Below are 20,063 nucleotides of genomic sequence, written 5' to 3' on the forward strand. Positions count from 1 at the left end.
TTTTCACTTAGCGCTTGAGTGTTCAGGAATAAACCCCTGGTGTTCAGTGCCGCACCGGCGCGTCAGGGTAAGCCCCGCTAGCCCTTACCTGGGGGGAATGGCCAGTCCAGGGCGTGGGGAAGGCTGCCCAGCTGGCACCCCACGGCCTCCATTTCACTTCAGCCTGGAACTGGAAAAAGGTGCAGAGACTTGAAGGAAGGAGGAGGGGGGAAGCAGTGGGTCCTGGGGTCCCGCTGCGTGGATGCCCTCTCCCCTATGCGTGGGGAGACTGGTCAAGCTGCGCTGCAAGGCAGTGACCTCCCTCGCCATCCTTCTGTTTCCTGGATTTCCTATACCCCCCCCACCCCCGGGGTGGTCCTTGGGCCCCAGTGTTCTCATTTGCAAAGCAGATGAAAGTATCTTTGCTATCAAGCAGGTGGGCTTGTGGTGAGATGGCAGTGGGGCAGGGCAGGGCAGTGGCCATGGGAAGTATCATTATCATTTGAGCATCTAGAAGGACTTGGGAGATGGAAAGCCCCCCAGACACTGGTGTCTGAGGTTCCTGAAGCCCCTTTTTAAGAGCAAGTGGCTAGGGCTAACTTGCATGATTTTCATTGCTCTTAATTTTCCCTTCATTGTTAAGGGCCAGGAACTGGAGGGGCTGGGGCTGAGCATTGAACTTGATAGATGTGATTTCTGATCTCATGCAGCTCAGATAAGAAATGCTATGGCGTCAAGCCCGTAAACTCTTGGGAGAATCCCATCCTAAGAGCCAAGGCCTGCTAGGACGTGCTATGGAAGAACAACAAAAAATGAATGTCCACAGCCAGTGAACATGCAATATCTACAGGTTATACTGATGTCATAGCCAGTACAAAGGCTTAAGGTTCTTCTGATTTGGGAGTAACATGAAATCAGCAGAAAATAAGGTAGGATGTTACAGAGTAAGTCTAAAACCTTGGGAGATGCCCAAGGCAACTTGGGAAGAAATCTCAAGGGTCTAAAGCCTGACCAGGACTAACTAGCCAGACAGGATTGTGAATTCGTGACCATGTTCTACTGGGCTCGCCAGCTTCTGATGAGCTCTGGTGTGTCCATCTCCCCCCGCCACCCCACGGCCATGTGTTTTGTATGAGAAAAGTGCTTTACTGGCTTCTAAAGGTGCATAAACCCTCCACCCGACCCCACTCCCACTGTCCTGTGACCTCCAGAAAAGCAAAGACAGGGACATAGTCATTGTGTTGCTAATTAATGACATTTATATCATTGGATGATAAAATCTATATCATTTTGTCAGGGGGAAAGGATGTCCTGAGCTAATCCCATGCAGGCTTTGTGGACCCCACCCCCACCCCAGACCAAAGCCATCAAGACAGCGGGAAAGACAAATCCCGTCACCACCAAAGGGAGGGTGGCTGGGACCTGAGGGTGGAGTTGGGCAGCCAGGTTGGGTATAAAAACCAAACACGTGGGCCTTGGGCTGGCTGGCTCGCTATCGCTCGCCTCCTGGCTTCACCGCTCCTGGCTCGCAGCCAGCTCTCAGAGAGCCATTTGGGGTTCCATATCGGCGGATTGGGTAGGACGCATTTAAAATTTTGTCTCCCACTTTTCTCCCTGAGCCGTACATTTCCTCATTTCCCCTTCCCTTGTAAATAAACCTTTTATGAACCTCTCGCGTGTGCCTGCGGTAGAGCATTGATAAGTCCTTTTAAGCGCGCGGGTGAGGACCCACAGTCAGGCACCCCGTTTTGTATCGGGGCTGCCCTGTAACAATTTCAGTAACATTGGACTGTTGTCCTGCTCCATGAAGAAAGCTGATTTTCACAATTGAAATTGTTATCCAAGAAACCAAAGACCAAGTCACGAACCAGTCCTTCGAGTGACACCCATTGCCCTTTAATTCCTCCTGGGGAATCTGCCCGGACGCTTCACGGCCACATGACCACGTGCGGAGCAGAGGCTGCCGCGGCGGGCCCGGAGCGCAGCGGACGCGGGCACACCTGCCCTCAGAACACGCCGGGGCAGCATCTCAGACCATCTCTTTTGTGGTTGCTCGTAAGCTTAATTCGAACACTTGCCCATCTTTTGTACAATTCTTAGCACCACGAGAGGAAATGCTTTTTTTTTTCCTTGAAAAAGAAGTTCCAATCCAAACCATCAGCCTCTGTAGGTTGTCTTAATTGCTACTTTGCACTGCACCCGGCTCTGGCTTTTGGCTCACGCTGCCGTACACAAAGTTCCTAAAATAAAATGCTCCAGGATATCCCAGGGACTCTTAGAAGGCTTTAAAAAGGGACTCGCAGACTGCAAGAACATCTTTGATGAAGACAATTCAGGCGAGCAGAACGATGATTGCAAAAGAATCCCGGGATTCATTGAGCTCTTGAAGTGAGTCTGGAGAGTCCCTGCCACCTCACTCATCACGGGGTGGGGGCGTTTGACGAGCATCCCGTTTTGATAAAGACAATTTCTTTTTCCTCCCCAAGTGACTATACATTTAAATAGCTAAAACATCTGTTCAGCAACGTAGTAAAACATGCACACGCGGAGCGCCTGACAGAAGAGCCTGCCAAACAATTGGTAGAGGGACTTTGCTGGGGGAGAGACCAAGATAAAGCGACCGCTGTTTGTTTTGTCTGGTCAGGGGGAAAGCCAAGGCAATCAATATTTTCAGTTTCTTTTATTTCATTTGTGAGGAATCATTTGAGAAAGGGAGCGAGGGGAGATTTCCGGAAGGGACTTTGTTAGCTGTTGGTAGAAAAGCAAGAGAACCTTGGATGTCAACACCTAACAGACCCTTGAGACCAGCCCCCAAACCAGGAAAAGCAACTTTCTTCTCGAGTGGCCTCTCCGTCCCTCCCGATGGAAGCAGAAACGGGGAACAGCATGGAGACTGGAAAGACGGCCAACAGGGGCACGCGCATCGCCCTGGCTGTGTTCGTGGGGGGCACCCTGGTGCTGGGCACCATCCTCTTTCTCGGTAAGTGGGGCGCTGGAGGCCAGGGAACTGGGCCAGTGCAGTGGAATTTTCTTGTGCTTTCTTCTGGCAGACCTTGTCCAGAGGCAGGTGGGGGGCTGTTTATTTGTGTTAGCAGGTAATGCAGCCTTAGTTTTGATTAAATAGTCAAATAGAAAGAAGCCGTTTCTTTGGGAGGCTAAAAAAACATGCCCAAGCACCGAATGCATAGTCCAGAATGCAAAGTGGGTAGAAAGTGGCTTTGAGTGACTGGAGGATTCTTTTGCACTGGGCAATTTTTTTATGCACTGCATGTAGCAATATGATTGTTGATGAACTCATCGTCAGGCTTTTTCATTTAGTTGGCGAGGAGAGACTGCGTCGTGATCAGAACCTTGCTGGAATGTCTTTCCATCGGATTTTTGTGAATGCCTGCATGACTCATGAAATGCAGCTCACAAAATACACACCGCTCTTTAAACCTGCAGCTTTGATGGTATTCGGTTGCTCTCAGATCCAGTGACTCTGATGGGATGAAATGACAAGTCTGCCTTTCTATTAGGTTTAAAAATTAATATGAAGGAAAACAGAGGTTTCCTTCCCCAGATTTGCAAGGCCTGGTGATTCAACTATTTCACTGACTCTCGGTGAGAATGAACGTACCTGGAGAATATGATGAGTAAAAGCATCCTCCAGTGAAAAGGAATAACACATCTTGGAAAGGGGGGGTGGTGGGTGGCCTCAAATTGTAGGCAGGTTGAGCCCTTGACTGTCACCCCTTTGAGTTTTTTCCCTACAGCTAATGAAATAGCCGAGACGATTTCATTAGCTTGAAAATGATGTAGGAGCAAGGAGATTCTAGGTGCAGTTTGAATCGTAGCCGCCTGGAAATGCTCCCTGTTGGCATGTGCGGGATGCACCAGGGCATGTTTATTTTGGCAGCGGAGAGCTGGTCATTAAACTTTAAAAGACGTATGGTTGTGTGGTCAAAAACGCTGCTGAAATGAGCAGACCGTCTTTCCATGTTTTCTGTGGCTGAAGATTTAGGAAATTAGATGGGTTGATTGCTTTATGGTACAGATCAATCTCCTACTCCTGCCACTGAATTTGTGGGTCGTGAAAATCGTGAAGATTCTCAGCACTTGGGACTGCGTCAAGTGTCCTACTCTGAAATTCAAAACTCGGGGGAAAATGATGAGGGCATGTCGAAGGACTACACGCTCTGTGGGAAGTTTCTACAAAGTTAGGCTATTTGTGTTTTGTAAACACTTCCAACCTTCAACATCCAAATGTTTATAAAAATATGTACCTTTTTTTTTAAATGATGTTACTGCTGCTTGAAACCCTTTTGAAAGTCCACTGTTATAATTACATTTTGAGACTAAGTCTAGTCATTGGAATATTCTCGATGGCAGTCCATCTTGGCTCTTTGAAAGATGATTCTCTGAAATGTTTAGAGCACAGTGAAATTCACCAAGTTGGGCCAGGCTGTTATGAGGAAGGAGGCCTGAGTGAAAGAGAGAACATAACTTTCTGGGGTATGGTCTGCCTGGCTCTCACCACCATTTTCAACTCCTTTGCTATTTGAAGTGTGGTCCTGGGCCAGCAGCATCAGGGTCCCAGGGGAGCCTCAGCTGCAGCCCAAACCTACTGATTCAGAGTCTGCATTTTCACCAGCGCCTCAGGTGATTCATTTGCAAATCAAAGTTGGAGAAACATTGCTTCAGCTGAGTCCATTTGTATATACTTGAGGGAATTGGCTTTAGGATAAATGCACGTTCTAGGCTTATGTCAAATGCTGCTGCATGATTTCAGACTCTGTCCCTTCCCGCAGGCCCTTCCTTACTGCCCTGTCCCCTAGGCTCTACACCCACCTCGGCCCTGCACCTAGCGGAAGTCCTTGTCTGAAAATCTCCAGGGACCTGCCAGGCAGGTGCTCTTTGTGCTGATTTCAAAGAATCATCTCTCAAAGAGCCAAGATGGACTGCCATCGAGAATATTCCAATGAATAGAATTAGCCTCAAAATGTAATCTGGCAAAATTCTTGACTCTTCCAGGCTCTTCTGGGTTGACTTGTTGGTGTATTTTTCTGCCTGTCTCAGGTTCAGTCATATATCTGTAATAGCTAGCGTCTCTCCTTACCTCTTCTTTGCATTTTAGGCTCTGGGGTAGTCTCTTTTCTAAATCGTAGTCCTACAGTAGGAATGGTTGCCACTGACATTGGTGTGGTCTCCATGATGCGAGAGCACTAGGATGAGGCATCAGGTGTAACTATATACCTATGACCAGTTTCTTATATTTTGGGGAGGGTACCCAAGCCCATCTAACCAGATGGATTTATTTACTTATTTTTAACTGTTTATTTTAAAGTGTCTCTCTTTCCTTTCCTCTTCTTCCCCACAGTCTGTTTCGCAAATGCAGTGGTTGGCAACATTTTTTTGTACAGGGCTAGAGAGCAAATATTTTCAGCTTTCTGGCTCACACTTTTGCAGCAGGAAAGCAACCATAGACAATATGTACACTATGACCTGGCTGGAGTCCCACAAATTTTGATTTATGGGCATTGAAATTTGACTTTTAGATAATTTCCTTGTGTCATGAAATAATGTTCTTTTGCTGTTTCACCCCCCCCCCACCCCAGCCATTAAAAGAAATAGTAAAAACTATTGTTAGCTCAGAGGCCATATAGAAGTGGGCAGCGGACGGGACTGGGTCCCTGGGCTGCAGTTCCTGACCTCACAAATGGGGCCCCCCCCGTCTGTGGATGAGTCCACTGCATTCTAAGGTCATAGAGAAATCCTGAATGAGAAACCACGCTGCTCTTTAAGTTTGTTCAGAGTTCCTAACCAGTAAAAGGTAACATTTTCACTTTTTATACAAAAATAATTATTTTCTCTGTTGCGTTTGCTTCATTCACTTACACCTTCCCATTTCATGTTTCATTCACTTATACTTTCATATTATTTGGGCTTGTGGACGCTTAATTTGCAAGATTTTAAATAATAACCCCCCACGAATATAATGGTCTTCCTTGAGGGATTGGGTCTGTGTCCCAACTAATTTAATATAAACCTTCCCTTTACTCATCATCAGGTAAAGATACCTGATCTTCGTTCTGCTTCTTTAAGAAATTTTGAGTTAAGAATTATTTTCCGGGCCTCCCTGGTGGTATAAGGGGTTAAGATACAACCTATGAAGCTCTCTGCAGCCACTGCAGCATGAGTTTGATCCCCGGCCAGGGAGCTACCCACATGGCGCAGCAGACCTCTCCTGTCTCCCCGCTGCTCCCCTCAGCAGTGTATTTCAGTCACTCTGCCTGTTCTGTTCCCCACTCTGTCTCTGGTGAATCCTCTCACCCCCCACACCTCTGGCCTATACCCCAGCTCTTGTATGTGTAAATAAATAAATCTTAAAAAAAAAGAATTATTTTCCATGGAAGACTAAGTTTTCAACCCCTTCATTACCTTAAAAAATAGAAGGCTAGGGGCCTCCCCGGAGGCGCACTGGGTTGAGAGCTGCACTGTGGGTTTGATTCCCGGCCAGCCAGGGAGATTCCCACAAGGCATGGCAGACCTCTCCTGTCTCGGCGACTCAGCAGTGTACTTCGGTCCTTCTGCCTGTTCTGCTCCCCGTTCTTTATCTGGCGAATTCTCTCACCCTCCTGTGCCCCTGGCCTATACCCCAGTTCTTGTATAAAAATACATAATAAATCTTAAAAAAAAAGGCTAGTATCAAGAAGGTATTGTCCAGAACCATAAAAATATTGCTTATGATATAGATTATTTTTCTATTATAAAAAATAATGCATGGCTATTAATGAACACTTGGTAAACATGGAAATAGATCAAAAGAAGAATTTCCTCCATGGTTCCACCACCCAGCCATATTCATCAAAGTGATTCTACTAATCTTTATATTGTGGATGTCTATTTTTACTTAGTACTCTTTTTTTTTTTCAAAAAAGATTTATTTATTTATGCATACAAGAGCTGGGGTACAGGCCAGAGATTGGGGGGGGGGTGAGAGAATTCACCAGAGACACAGTGGGGAGCAGAACAGGCAGACTGACTGAAATACACTGCTGAGGGGAGCAGCGGGCGAGACAGGAGAGGTCTGTCTCGCCTTGTGGGTTGCTTCCTGGCCGGCTGGAGATGGAACGCGTGCTGCAGAGCTTGCGGATTGCTTCATAGTGCAGTGCTTAACCCCTTGCGCCACCAGGGAGGCCCTACGTAGCACTCTTAGAGAAATCGAAGCACACCTTTATGCTAAGATATTTTTTTTTTTGAAAAGAGGCCTGAGATGTTCCATTGGCAGTTTTCCTGAACCTATAATGTAGCATAGTAAAAAGGCTGTTTGGAGGAGGATGGCAGAGAAAAGAGCAAAGGAAAAGCAGAACTCCTCTGAGAATTTGGGTCAATAAATGATCTCAAACACCACACTGGTGATTGACGTACAGGTCTTTCCTCTCTAGCAGAACTAGAGGTGCCACTTCCTTTCCGATCCTGCGTCTTGCTTGAGGATGCCCCAAAAGGCCTCGGCCCCCCTCACCTCCTGGCCTGTCCCTTTGTCTTGGCCAAGTCTCTAAACGATTCCTTATTTCTGCTCACAGAGAACAGCCATAATGTACCCTCCACCACTTTCTTGGCCACTGAAAGTATTTTTGAAATAAACTCACATCTGCTAATGCCCAAGCGCAGCTGGAGGTTACAAGTAGGGCACCTTTCGCCCTCCTGCAGTCATCCGTTCAGATGATGTTGCCAGGCGGAGTGGGGAAGATGAAGGTGCTGGGGAAGATTCTTGCATCTCGTTGAGTTTTTGCTTTGGTGGAAATAGCGGGAAGCTTGGTTCATGGGCTGCCTATGTCTGGTAGCTAGGCGGGCCCAGTGGAGGAAGGCGTGTGAGGTAAGGGGGTAGGCCAATAACTGTCCTCCTGCTGGGTGACCAAGTTATAGTGACATGTGGCCTCTTTTTGCCCCACCTTCTCCCCCCCCCCCTTGGCTATATTTGTGTGGATGGTTTAGATGAGATCCAGACCTTTAGATACCACACACTGTAGCTTTCTCCTTCCGGCTGGATTTGCTCCAAATGGCAGTTTGTAAGTTTCACATTTCCCACCTCTCATATAAGAAGGCACCTGTAGGTAGACCGTGAAATCATAAGACAGAAGCCACAGATAACCTCCTATGGAGGGCCTTGAGGCCTTAACTAGTTGTTATAGGACAGCCCCGATATTGAGCGGGTTGCCTGGCTGTGGGTCCTCACCCGCGTGCTTTAAAGGGACTTATGAATACTCCACTACAGACACACACAAAAGGTTCATAAAAGGGTTATTTACAAGGGAAAAGGAAATAAGGAAAATGTACAACTCAGGGAGAAATTAGGGAAATAAAGTCTTTCATACGTCCTACCCGATCCGCCGACCTGGAAACCCAAAGTCACTCTCCGAGCTGGCCGGACGCTGCGAGCTGGTGGAGAGCCAAAATGGGGGACCCCTCAAAGCCCACGTGTCTGGCTTTATACCCACCTGGCTGCTTAACCCCACCCGCAGGTCCCAGCCACCTTCCCTTGGGTGGTGATGGGATTTGGAGTTCCCAGTGTCTTTGGCTTGGGCCTGGGGTGGGGGTGGAGTCCACGAAGCTTGTATGGAATTAGCTTTAGGACAGCCTTTTCCCCCTAACTATTCCCCCCTTTCACTTTTTCACCTGGAGGCCTGGTTAAAACACAATTGCTGGGGGCCTCCCTGGTGGCGCAGCCGTTGATTGCTGGGTTGCGAAGCTGCCCACAGCCACTGCGGCGCCTATTCGATCCCCGGCTGCTCCCCGGCCACCAGAGGAGGGTCCCACATGGCGCGCAGACCTCTCCTGCCACCCGCTGCTCCCCTCAGCAGTGTACTTCGGTCCTTCTGCCTGCTCTGCTCCCTGCTCTGGCTCTGGTGAATTCTCTCACTTCTTACTGTACCCAGTGCATGTATAAACGAACGAAAGAAAGAAAGAAAGAAAGAAAGAAAGAAAGAAAGAAAGAAAGAAAGAAAGAAAGAAAGAAAGAAAGAAAGAAAGAAAGAAAGAAAGAAAGAAAGAAAGAAAGAAAGAAAGAAAGAAAGAAAGAAAGAAAGAAAGAAAGAAAGAAAGAAAGAAAGAAAGAAAGAAAGAAAGAAAGAAAGAAAGAAAGAAAGAAAGAAAGAAAACATGCCTCTATAAAAAAAAAAATGTTACAAAAAAACCCCAAAAAAACAACAAAACACAATGGCTGGGCCCCACCCTTAGATGGGGGGAGGGCTGGGCAGGGTTCAGTAATTTGCATTTCTCCCTAGCAGGTGCTGTTGCTGCTGCTGCTGGGCCACCCATGGCCCCTACTCTGAGCAGCTTTGATCTACTTATACCCCATTCTTGTGACACTACGAGAGAACCAAGTCTCACGGCAACCCAGAGTCCCACCGCCGTTATCTAGCCAGTGACCGGAGTCAGGATGTGTGCCACCTAGCCTACTGGAGTGTTGAGCTTCCTGTAAACACTGTGTTAGGGGGAAAAGGCTGTCCCAAAGCTAATTCCATACAGGCTTTGTGGACTCCACCCCCACCCCAGGTCAAAGCCAAAGACACTGGGAACTCCAAATCCCATCACCACCCAAGGGAAGGTGGCTGGGACCTGAGGGTGGGGTCAAGCAGCCAGGTGGATGTAAAAGGCAGACACGTGGGCTTTGGGGATCCCCCATTTTTGGCTCTCCGCCAGCTCGCAGCGTCCGGCCAGCTCTGGGAGTGACTTTGGGTTTCCAGGTCGTCGGATCGGGTAGGACGCATGAAAGACTTTATTTCCCTATTTTCTCCCTGAGTTGTACATTTTCCTTATTTCCTTTTCTCTTGTAAATAAACCTTTTATGAACCTTTTGTGTGTGTCTGTAGTAGAGTATTCATAAGTCCCTTTAAAGCGCGCGGGTGAGGACCCACAGCCAGGAACCCGTTTAATATCGGGGTTGCTCTATAACAACTGCAGTGGGCGACCTGACACCAAAACTTGGCACAGGCTGCTAAAGGGGGTTACCTGATGGTGCTCTACTACATGCCAATAATTGTTTTATTTTGGTCTGTTTTTTTCAGTGAGCCAAGGTTTCTTAAGTTTCCAAGCCAAACAGGAATACTGCCTGAAGCCAGAGTGCATCGAAGCTGGTAAGTCCTTTTTCCGTCCTGTGTCAGGTTATAATTATGGTACCTCAGGGAGTGGAAGAAAAAACAGGTAGTATTTTTAGGGTTCTGTTTGCTTGAGGTTTACCAAGTACCAAATGCAATTTTGTTAAAATTTTCAGTTTACTTTCAAGTCTGGGTGTGAAGCAGTGGGTCCTACCTTTCCAGTTTCCTCACAAAAGCAGCTGTGCTATATTCCAAGTTCTGTGGTATCAGGAAGGGGTTCGGGAGGTGGAAAGGCCTCACTGGAGACCCTCCCTAGGGCCTCAGCGGGATGTGGAGTCCTTTTCTCTGAAGCAGGCTCTCTGAATCTTCTGGTCCGTGGGCCTGACCTGTCCATGTCTAAGCACCAGCCCTCTGAGCCCATCCTTCTCCGGCCCCAGCAGTGCCCTGGGATCCTTCCAGTCCATGTTGCAGGTCAGATTTTTCTTGAGGTGACTGGGCTGTGTGTCACTGGGTACCCGAAGGTGAAGATGTGTACTGAAAGTTGCCTCAGTTTTGCCGCAACTACTAGGTTCACTCTGTTAATCAGTGTGAGGGCTGAGATTTGCAGGCCCAGTATCCCAGCACCCCACCCCATTCTTGGTCTCCTTCCTGGAAGAGTGAGGAAGATTTGGAAATTCCCAGACTCTTCCTTCTTGCCAGCGGACCAGGGGTTTCTCCGGTGGGGAGAGTGGGGCCTGGAGTGGGCTGGGCTGCATGTGGGGCAAGCAGAGGGCAGGTTTAGACCTCACGTTCCTTGTACTTTTGCTGGGCTGGGCTCTTGTACATGTGTGAAATTTGGGATTTTTGACACAGGAGCAAAACGTACAGAATGACATTTAATAATGTTGCCTCCTGCCAGCTAGGGTGTTTGGCCTTGATATTCTGTTTTTAATTTTCACTGTTGGTGAATGACTTGCTAGTGTTGAAGAAAGTACCTATTTTGCTGTTTCTATAGCAAAAGGTTCACCACGGATACAGTCTTCTGTAGCATAACGTGAGCCTCATTATACTCGGGGGTCTGTGGAAGGTGCAGAGCTGGGGGGTATGTGGTTGGAAAGTTCAGGAGACGGAAGTGCTTGACGGCTTTCTGGACCTTTTCTGAGCAGGTGCCAACCACTTCTGAGGTGCCTCCTCTCTATAACTCTCCCTCCTTCTCTTCTCCATCTCCTTCCTCATCTCTTTCAAGATCACAGCTTGAGGAAGACTGCAAAGAAGGAAAACCGGAAAGTGTATGCTAATGAGGGTGGACAAGGGTTGATGGCTAGTGGCTTGAAGCCTGAGCTGGCGACTGACAGCACACAGGATCTGGGCCTAAATACATAATCATCCCAAGCCTCAGTTTCATCATCTGTAAAATGGGAATCTCAGTTTTTACTCATCATACCAGTTGTGAGAATAGAAGAAAATAATGATGGTGGGAGCAGGAACCCAGTTCCACAATGCTCCGCCCTTATCCCCACACCAGAGAGCAGCTGAACTTTCAGCTGGCAAAATGGGATGTGACCTCGATTCCTCTGATGGCAAAACTGTGCCTTAGGTGAGGCAGTTTTCAGCTTTGTTTACCCTGCTATGAAACTGTGCATCTAGCCCCATAGGATTTAGTAATGCTCTTGCTTCCGGAGTGTCACTCCAGGCTTTGCTGGAGGAATCATATCATCTGTAGTAGAAGTGTGGTGTTACTTTTCAAAAATCTGAAAATTTATGAGCTCAGAAACATATCTGGCCTCAAGAGTTTCAGTTGAGTGTCTGTGGGGTTGTTATAGCAAAGTTTATATGCATGCGGCCACAGTCAGCTATGGACATCCAGGATGCTCAGTTAAATTTGAATTGCAGATGTACAGTGACTCCTTTTTTTTCTGCACAAGTATGTCCCATGCAACAGTTGATACTTACACTCCGAAAGTAGTCATTCATATACAGTTGGAACTTCAACGCCCATCCTGTATTTTGTGTGGAAACTGATTTATAGACGCTGGGCCTGACAACTGTTCTAAGAACTTTACACGTATTTGCTCATTTACTTCTCGTGAAGATCCAGCGGGGTACTGTCATTATTCCCATTTACAGGTGAGCAGACGAAGACACCGAGAAGTTAAGTAACCAGCCTGAGGTTTCATAGATACTATTCGGCATGGCTGGGTTCGAGCCCAGGTAGTCTGGCTCCAGAGTCTGTGCTGATGCTATTCTGCCTGCAAAGTCAGCATAGTTGCTGAGTCAGAGGCAATGCTCAATATTATCAATATTAATGATTTTATTCTTCATTTGTTTATCACGACCACCCTCTCCCTGAAGTCCTGATTCATCTTAAGCAAAACAAAACAAAACAAAACAAAACAAAACAAAACAAAACAAAACAAAACAAAACAAAACACAGGCTGCTCTGTGCAGGTGCCCTCGCTTGTACTACAAAAGCAACTTGTTGGAGACCGCGTGATGATTGACTTTATACGCAAGGACTTGAGGGGAACCTGACCTTCTACAGATTTCCTTCATCACCATAATCCTTTTATTAAATCAAGCCTCCCTGGGTTTGCTCCATGGCACTTACTAGGGGTGCAGGCGTTTTAGTGTATCTTGACCACGGTGTCCCTTGCAATTCAAAGTGGCCTTATCCCCTGCAGGAGACGCAGCCCTGTGCCCGCTGTGAGTGATGAATGATGGACTGGGAGGCTGGCGCTGGCTCCCCGCTGGGCAGGCTTGCTTCCAGATGCCGTGTGCAGGATGCATTCCCCCTCTTTGCAGCAGGGCTGAGGTCAGGGCTGACCTTGCAGTTTTGCTAGGTACCTGCGAGGATACTGAGGAAAGGATACATGGTGGGGCGGAGGGGGGAGTTTGGGAAGGCAGCCAAAAGCTTTGTGCTTATGTGACTAAAAATGCCTGCAGGGTTTCCGGTGTGTGACTGTAAATATTGTGTGGAGTGAAGCTTGCCTGATCCTCGGCCCCAAGGTGTCACATAGCAGATTCCTCCTGTGGCTGCACAGCCAGAATAATGATAAATACAAACCGCAATGAAGATGTTGTGTGTCCTAGCATATTTGCATATTAATTATCATTGGTCAAATAGTAGCTGGCAGCAATGTTGTAATTGGAGACAATCGAGTTAGTTCTGAAAGGGAACGCTAAGAAGTCAATTTTAAATTTATCAAACTTCGAAACCAATTTTTTGCTTTTTTTTTGGTGGTGGGTTAAAATCGGTGGGAGTTTGAAATCCCATAGAAATTGGGACATTTGTAGATCATTCATTTCACCCAGGACAAAAAGCTGTTTGGAGTTTTCATAGAAAGTCCAGGCTAGAGAAAGAGCTAGTGTGGCTCTGAACCCTGGAGGAAGCACACAAGAAACCAAGTGGTGATAGGTGTGTCCAAATATATGCAGATTACACTCTTTTTTTTGGTCAATTCATTCATATTTAGCTGACAACTCATTGGATTCTCATTACTTCAAATAGAAATGTGTTCTGGCATTAATTAAAGGATGAAAATGACCCGGCATGTCATCCTTCCAATGTCATTAAAATATTGGCTGCCTTTAAAAAGAATCAGTTGGTGCACATCTTTGTGCTTGAGTGGCAGCCAGCGATTGTAGGACAGTTGGAAGAGAGCTGGAGCTCAGTATTAGGGATTTTGGAAGCTTCTCGGTTTGTAATGAGAGATTTCTTTTTTTAAAGCCCGGGGATACATATTTGGGAATGCACAAACACGCGCTGTGCACTGTCTTCAATATGTAATTGTGTGAGGGCTTATGAAGGCAGAAAAGTGTCACTCAGCCTAGCGTGTCTTCCCATTAACTTAATCTCAGTTCTGCTCTTAGACCTGAGTGAGGGAGCCCGCCCTGGGCCCCTTGTTTTCCATGCCCCACTTTGTCCTCCTCTGGCCATGCCGCTCTCCTAGCAAGGAGTCTGTGGGGCCAAGTCAACAGCTCTCTCCAGTATCCCCAAATTCCCTGCTGGAGGACCCCAAGCCATATTTGAGGGCCTATGTGGGTTGCTTCCAGGGGTTCATTTGTCAAGAAATCTCACCCAGCGTTTCCGATCTTGATGAAGGTATAGTACAAATATACCTTTTAAAAATAGCTTTTAAATATACCTTTTAAAAAAAGCTAAAAATAGCTTTTAATTACAAATAGCTTTTAAATATTTAGAGATGACATGCAGGCCTCTATTTCAGGTGGCCTTTGCTGGAGAACAAACCACTCCAAAGCTTAGAGGCCTGACACGAGAGCCATTTCCTATTTCACGGTTGTGTGGGTTCCACAGGGGGTTCCCTGCCGATGTTGCCTAGGCTCGTTCTTGTAGCTGCATTCAGCTGGAGGGTCGCCTGGCCCGAAAGGTCCAAGATGGACTCACATGTCTGTGATCCCCCCACTCCCAACAGATCCACGTGTACATGCCTGGCAGGTGGCGCTGGCTTGGTCCTCCTCCATGTGCCTTACCTCCTCCAGGAGGCTTCTTCAGAGGGTGGCGTCAAAGCTCCTTTCAGAGGGAATTTACATGAAAAGTTCAAGGCCTCTTTAAGCCTAGCTTTGAAACTTGAGGTCTGTTCCTGTAAGTCACAGGCAGCCCAGAGTGAAACCTTGATGAGAGACGAATGCTAGAGCCATCTTTTTTTTTTTTTAACCGGATATCCTCCTTTATTTTTTTATGAATTATTTTATTTTATATAATTCTTACATCATTTTTCATTTTTGCCTAATGTATGCATTTTCATTTGGGTTATATTCCCCATACAATTCCCACCCCCTTTTTCTGACCCTAATCCCTCTTCTCCTCTCCCCGCTGCCCACTGTAGTGTGTCTCTGGTCTATAGTTGCTTGTTGATTTTGATTTTCACTTTCTTATAGTCATTCATTTTCCTGGTCCCTTATTTAGGTTTTCTAAATTCCTGCTATGAGTGAGACCATCCGTTATTTTTCTTTTTCTTTCTGGCTTATTTTGCTGAGCATGATCCCTTCCAGCGCCGTCCATGTTGCTGCAAATTGCATGTGTTTATCTTTTTTGAATGCTGAGTAATATTCCATGGTGTATATGGACCACATCTTCTTGATCCAGTCATCTATTTTTGGGCATTTGGGTTGTTTCCAAAGCTTAGCTATTGTAAACAGTGCTGCTATAAACATAGGGGTGCAGGTGCTCTTTGGAATTGATGTTTCTGTGTCCTTTGGGTAAATACCTAGGAGTGGAATTGCTGGATCATATGAAAGCTCTATGTTTAGTAGGTCAAGAAATCTCCACACAGCTTTCCATAGTGACTGGACCAGTTTGCGCTCCCACCAGCAGTGCAGGAGAGTTCCTTTTTCTCCACAACCTCGCCAACATTTGTTGTTGCTAGTTTTTTCAGTATGTGCCATTCTCACTGGTGTCAGATGGTATCTCATGGTAGTTTTGATTTGCATTTCCCTGATGACAAGTGATGTTGAACATTTTTTCATATGCCTGTTGGCCATTTGCATTTCCTCTTTGGAGAAGTTTCTTTTTAGCTCTTCTGCCCATTTTTTTGACTGGATTATTTTCTTTGTTTTTGTTGAGTCTCATCAGCTCTTTATAGATTTTTGTGATCAGTCCTTTATCATTAGTGTTGGGTGCAAAAATTTTCTCCCAGTTGGTGGGGTTTCTCTTTGTTTTGGTTACTGTCTCTTTTGCTGTGCAGAAGCTCTTTAATTTGATGTAGTCCCAGCTGTTGATCTTTACCTTCACTATCACTGCTTTGGGTGATGTGTCTGTAAAGAGGGCTAGAGCCATCTTGTGGGAGCAAGAGAGGCATGGAAGAAAATGTCACATGCATCTTTGCAGACAATTCACCATGGGATTCATTTTGTATTCCAGTCCCATCCTCCACAGATGTTAGGGGTGGTCCTGTAAAAACCAATAACAATAATACCATGAAACTTTTACCCACTCGCTCTGAATCCAGTAATTTAATATGGTGAAGTTGACTCAGGGAGTCATTTGAGGGGAAATGTAAAAGCCAAGCCTTCGGAACTGGTTGATATGAAAAGTTGCTTAATTTGGAAAAGAACAGTACACAATGTTCAGTGCGTGTCATTAATCCTATGATTTTCTTTTGAAATAGCTGCTGCCATCTTGAGTAAAGTAAATCTATCTGTGAACCCTTGTGATAATTTCTTCCGATTCGCTTGTGATGGTTGGATAGACAAGAATCCAATTCCTGAAGATATGCCAAGCTACGGAGTTTATCCTTGGCTGAGACACAATGTCGACCTCAAGTTGAAGGGTAAGTTTCTACTGGGATGTGATGATGCACTCTAAGAGAGCAATATTTGACATGAACAAAATAGTTTTGGATTTGAAGCATGGCAGCTCACTTTTTAACTATGTGAAATTCATTTCCAAGATTTGTTAAAATGGAAGATTGGCAGTCGCGGGATTCTAGTCTCCCAGATCTCAACACAAGCCTAGCATCGGTTATGTTTGCATTTGATAATAAGTTCTACTGCTGAAGGATGAAAAGCATTGGATTGAGTTTGGGAGCAAAGGAGCAGTTAGTAAAAGTTATGCTACATCAACATGCGCACGTTTGTTGTGTTCCTCCTAAACTTCATCACTTGCTCATTGTGTCCTGGGTTTTCATGGCTTACAAAATGTACTTAACACCTAATCGTTTGTTGACATCACAGTTGAGAACTCTGGATGACCTTGTCTTTGTCATATTGTTCCTGTTAACTTCTAATTTGGCTTTGGGAAGACTCTTTTCTCACAGGGCCTCTAGCAGCAAGCTCAAGCACACACATTCACATGCGCATGTCCTCCCTCTCTCCCTCCCAGATGTGGAAATGTCCTTATTAGAGGATCCTCTGTGTATGTCAGATCTAACTTTTATTCTGAGCTACTGGAAAAAGCCACTTCAGGAGGGAAGGGGGAACATTTCAAAGCCAAATAAGGTAACTGTGGAGAGAAGGCAAAAGTAATGTGTTTTTTTTCTTCTCTTTTTGATAGCTGTGAGATATAGCACCTACAGAGAAGTTCTGAGAAGTTATACCAGTCATTATTTTTCTTGTCTATTTCCATTTTTGCAAGATTTTGAGTACATGATAATTAAATATGTAGCAACTTATAGATACATATATAGTATAACAAGTGAAAGGATTAGCAAAATAGTTAGATACATGTTGTCAGTTACAAGGAAAATTGTGCTTACATTTCACAACTAGATGCCCATCAGATGGATTGAGTGTTTCTACTAGGAGACCCAAACTTAGTTTTTCTAAGTCATCCATGAGAATTTGCAAGAATGTCGGGGCTTTCCCCTAACCCAGTGGGTGAATTTCCTGTGCCCTAGAACCATAAATAAGTCCTGGAGGAACGAATTTACTAATATTTATATTAACTCAGATTGGTCCTTCACTCACTGTTCCTGCCTATTTCTTGTTCCCTTCTCTGGCTTCTTTTCTTCCTGGGCAGATAGATGTACGCGCGGGCGTGTCCATACACACTTGCACACACCATCCTGGATAAGAAATACTGCATTTGCCAGGGAGATGCTCCTTTTACGTTAGCTGTAGCCAAAAGATTTCTATCTCCAGGGCATGAAGCAGTTACAATAATTCACAGAACTTTCTGGAGATGTCTTAATGGTAGAAATTAAAATCACCATTGATGTGTGCTCTTTGAGGAGAATACTGCTTTTGGACTCCTTCAAAATTCAGAGACATGAGGGTAATTGTTCAATAGCAGCATAGGGGGTGTTTCACTTGCTGCTTTGAAAAATGAAAATGTTATTTCCAGGCTCATTTGGGAAAACACAAAAGAGCAAAAATAATATGCAAAAAGTGAGGAGAAAGTCACCATTAACTATCCCTGGGAATAACTGGTAATAAAACAATGGAATATGTATATTTCCAGTTTTTTTCCATGCATGGGTATGAATGCGTGGGTAACCTCATGCATAACCCATGCATTAAAAAAATTAGCCTGTATGATGAGTTTTAAAGCAGGATACTCTGTAACCTGCTTTAAAAAACGATGTATTCCTCAAAAACGCAGATTATGTCAGTAGATGTCCTTTCTTATTAGTAACAGCACTAATAAATATCCATATATACACATCCCTATGTCCTTACCTAAATGCATCCTTAGGATAAATTCCCAGAAATGTAATTGCTGTGTTGAAAGAACATCCACAATTTAGTTTTGATGCATATAGCTAAATTGCTCTTTAGGGAATTATTTCTACATCTTTCTCTATTTTCTTGCTGTTTTAAGTGGTGGCTTTTCTCTCAATTGTTTTTTTGTGGTATAGAGGTCAGCAAACTATGGTTGTGGGCCCAATCTAGCCCACCATTTTTGTAAATAGAGTTTTATTGGAAGAAAGTCAGATGCATTCTGTTTCAGTAACTGTGCTACTTGAATAGTTGTTACAGAGACCGCACGGCCAGCAAAGCTGGATAAAGTTTGTCAAGCCCTGATGACTGGTGTAAAGCTTTGATGTTTCTATATTGAGTTTGATTAGAACTGTTTTATTAATCAATGTGGTTTTTTTGGTGGTTTCTTTAGGATTATTAGGCAGGTGGTCCTAAAATTAAGAAGTCATTATAATTTTGTCTCTCCCTTTACCTTTATTCCATTGGCTAGAACCTTCAGAGGAGTGCTGAGTGACAGCAATGGTAATGGGTATATTTTCTTATGCCTAGCTTGAGTAATAATGCCTCAATGTCCCCCCCCCATTTCTCTTTGCTTATAATAGGTATTCTTTATTGTGTTCTGGAAGCCTTAGTTTGCAAAAGGCGTTGCTCAAGAAAAATTTCCCTTTACAATCTATCAAGGGACTCCGATGGAGTCTTTTAATGTCTCTAGATTTTCCCATGCTGAACTTGTCATAATCTTGAAATGAACCCTATGAATGGCTTATTATTTTCTTTGGTGACACTGCCAGAATTGAAAAAGCTAGTATTTGTTTCATACATTTGTGTCTATATTTGCCATTCATATTGGTCCATGGATTTCTGGGTGCCAGGTTTGTCCTATTCTGTGATCAAGATTGTGTTGGTCTCAGGAAATGAAATGGGAGAACTCCCATTTATTTCTTTGCTCTGGTAAAGTCACAACCAAATAACATCAAGTTATTCCGTGACAAGCACTGTGAAGGATAAATTTGCAAAGTCATCATAGGGGTCTTCAAGTGCCAAGGAGAGCAAATGGTGGAGTAAGGTGTCTTTGTAAGATAGTATCATCGTGGTGCCTGCTGTATATGTTTGAAATATACAATATGTATTTATTCTTTTATTTAAATAATTGTTTTATTGAAGTAACGTTGGTTTCCAACATTATCTAAGTTTCAGGTGTTCAGCATTGTAATTCTGCATGCTCACCACCAAAAGTCTAGTTTCCATCCATCACCGTGCACTTGACCCTTTACCCATTTCACAAGGCCCTCACCCCCGTCCCCTCCGGCGACCTTTCTGTGTCGAAGGGTTTGATTTTGTTTTGTTTGCTCCTTTGCTTTGTTTCCATATTTTCCACATGAGTGAAATCATACAGTATTTGTCTTTCTCTGTCTAACAAAATCTTTAAGTTTAAATTTTGAGGTCATTCAAACATACAGAAAGGTGCAAGAATAGCATAAGGTACCCCCTTAAGCCCTTTACCCAGATTCCTGATTGTTCTTTTGCTACATTTGCTCTATCTGTAAATCTACATCGTTCCATTATGTATATATCTGTACATATATAGATAGATAGAAGATGGTAGATATGGTAGATATGCAGATTTATATTTTTCTGAACTCTGCAAGTATTTACAGATGATTAGATATCCTTAAAGTATGTAGAGCTTTTCAAATATCATCTTTTTTTAAACATCAGATCTTCAGTTTATCTCTATTCTCTAATCTGTGTATCTACATATCTCTCATTCTACCTTCCTATCCATCAACCATCTGGGTAATGCAAGGTCATTGTAGAAGAGCTGTTTACGAATAACAGGAAGAAACATCAAATCCCACCATCTAGTGA

At 44.8% G+C, this 20,063-nt stretch overlaps 1 protein-coding gene across 1 annotated transcript in view; it reads left to right on the forward strand.

Annotated features, from left to right (window-relative positions):
* Positions 1 to 2,835: 2,835 nt before the first annotated feature.
* PHEX (phosphate regulating endopeptidase X-linked) overlaps positions 2,836 to 20,063 on the forward strand; it is a gene marked incomplete at its 3' end in the record, with an annotated part of 158,003 nt that continues 140,775 nt past the window's right edge. Inside the window, exons 1-3 of the mRNA XM_084258817.1 lie at positions 2,836 to 2,959; positions 10,029 to 10,097; positions 16,166 to 16,327. Coding sequence (XP_084114943.1) covers positions 2,842 to 2,959; positions 10,029 to 10,097; positions 16,166 to 16,327 — 349 coding nt within the window. The 5' untranslated portion in view covers positions 2,836 to 2,841. The remainder of the gene's footprint in view (positions 2,960 to 10,028; positions 10,098 to 16,165; positions 16,328 to 20,063) is intronic.

This window comes from Talpa europaea (genome assembly GCF_964194135.1).
Source record: "Talpa europaea genome assembly, chromosome: X".
Lineage (NCBI taxonomy): Eukaryota > Metazoa > Chordata > Mammalia > Eulipotyphla > Talpidae > Talpa > Talpa europaea.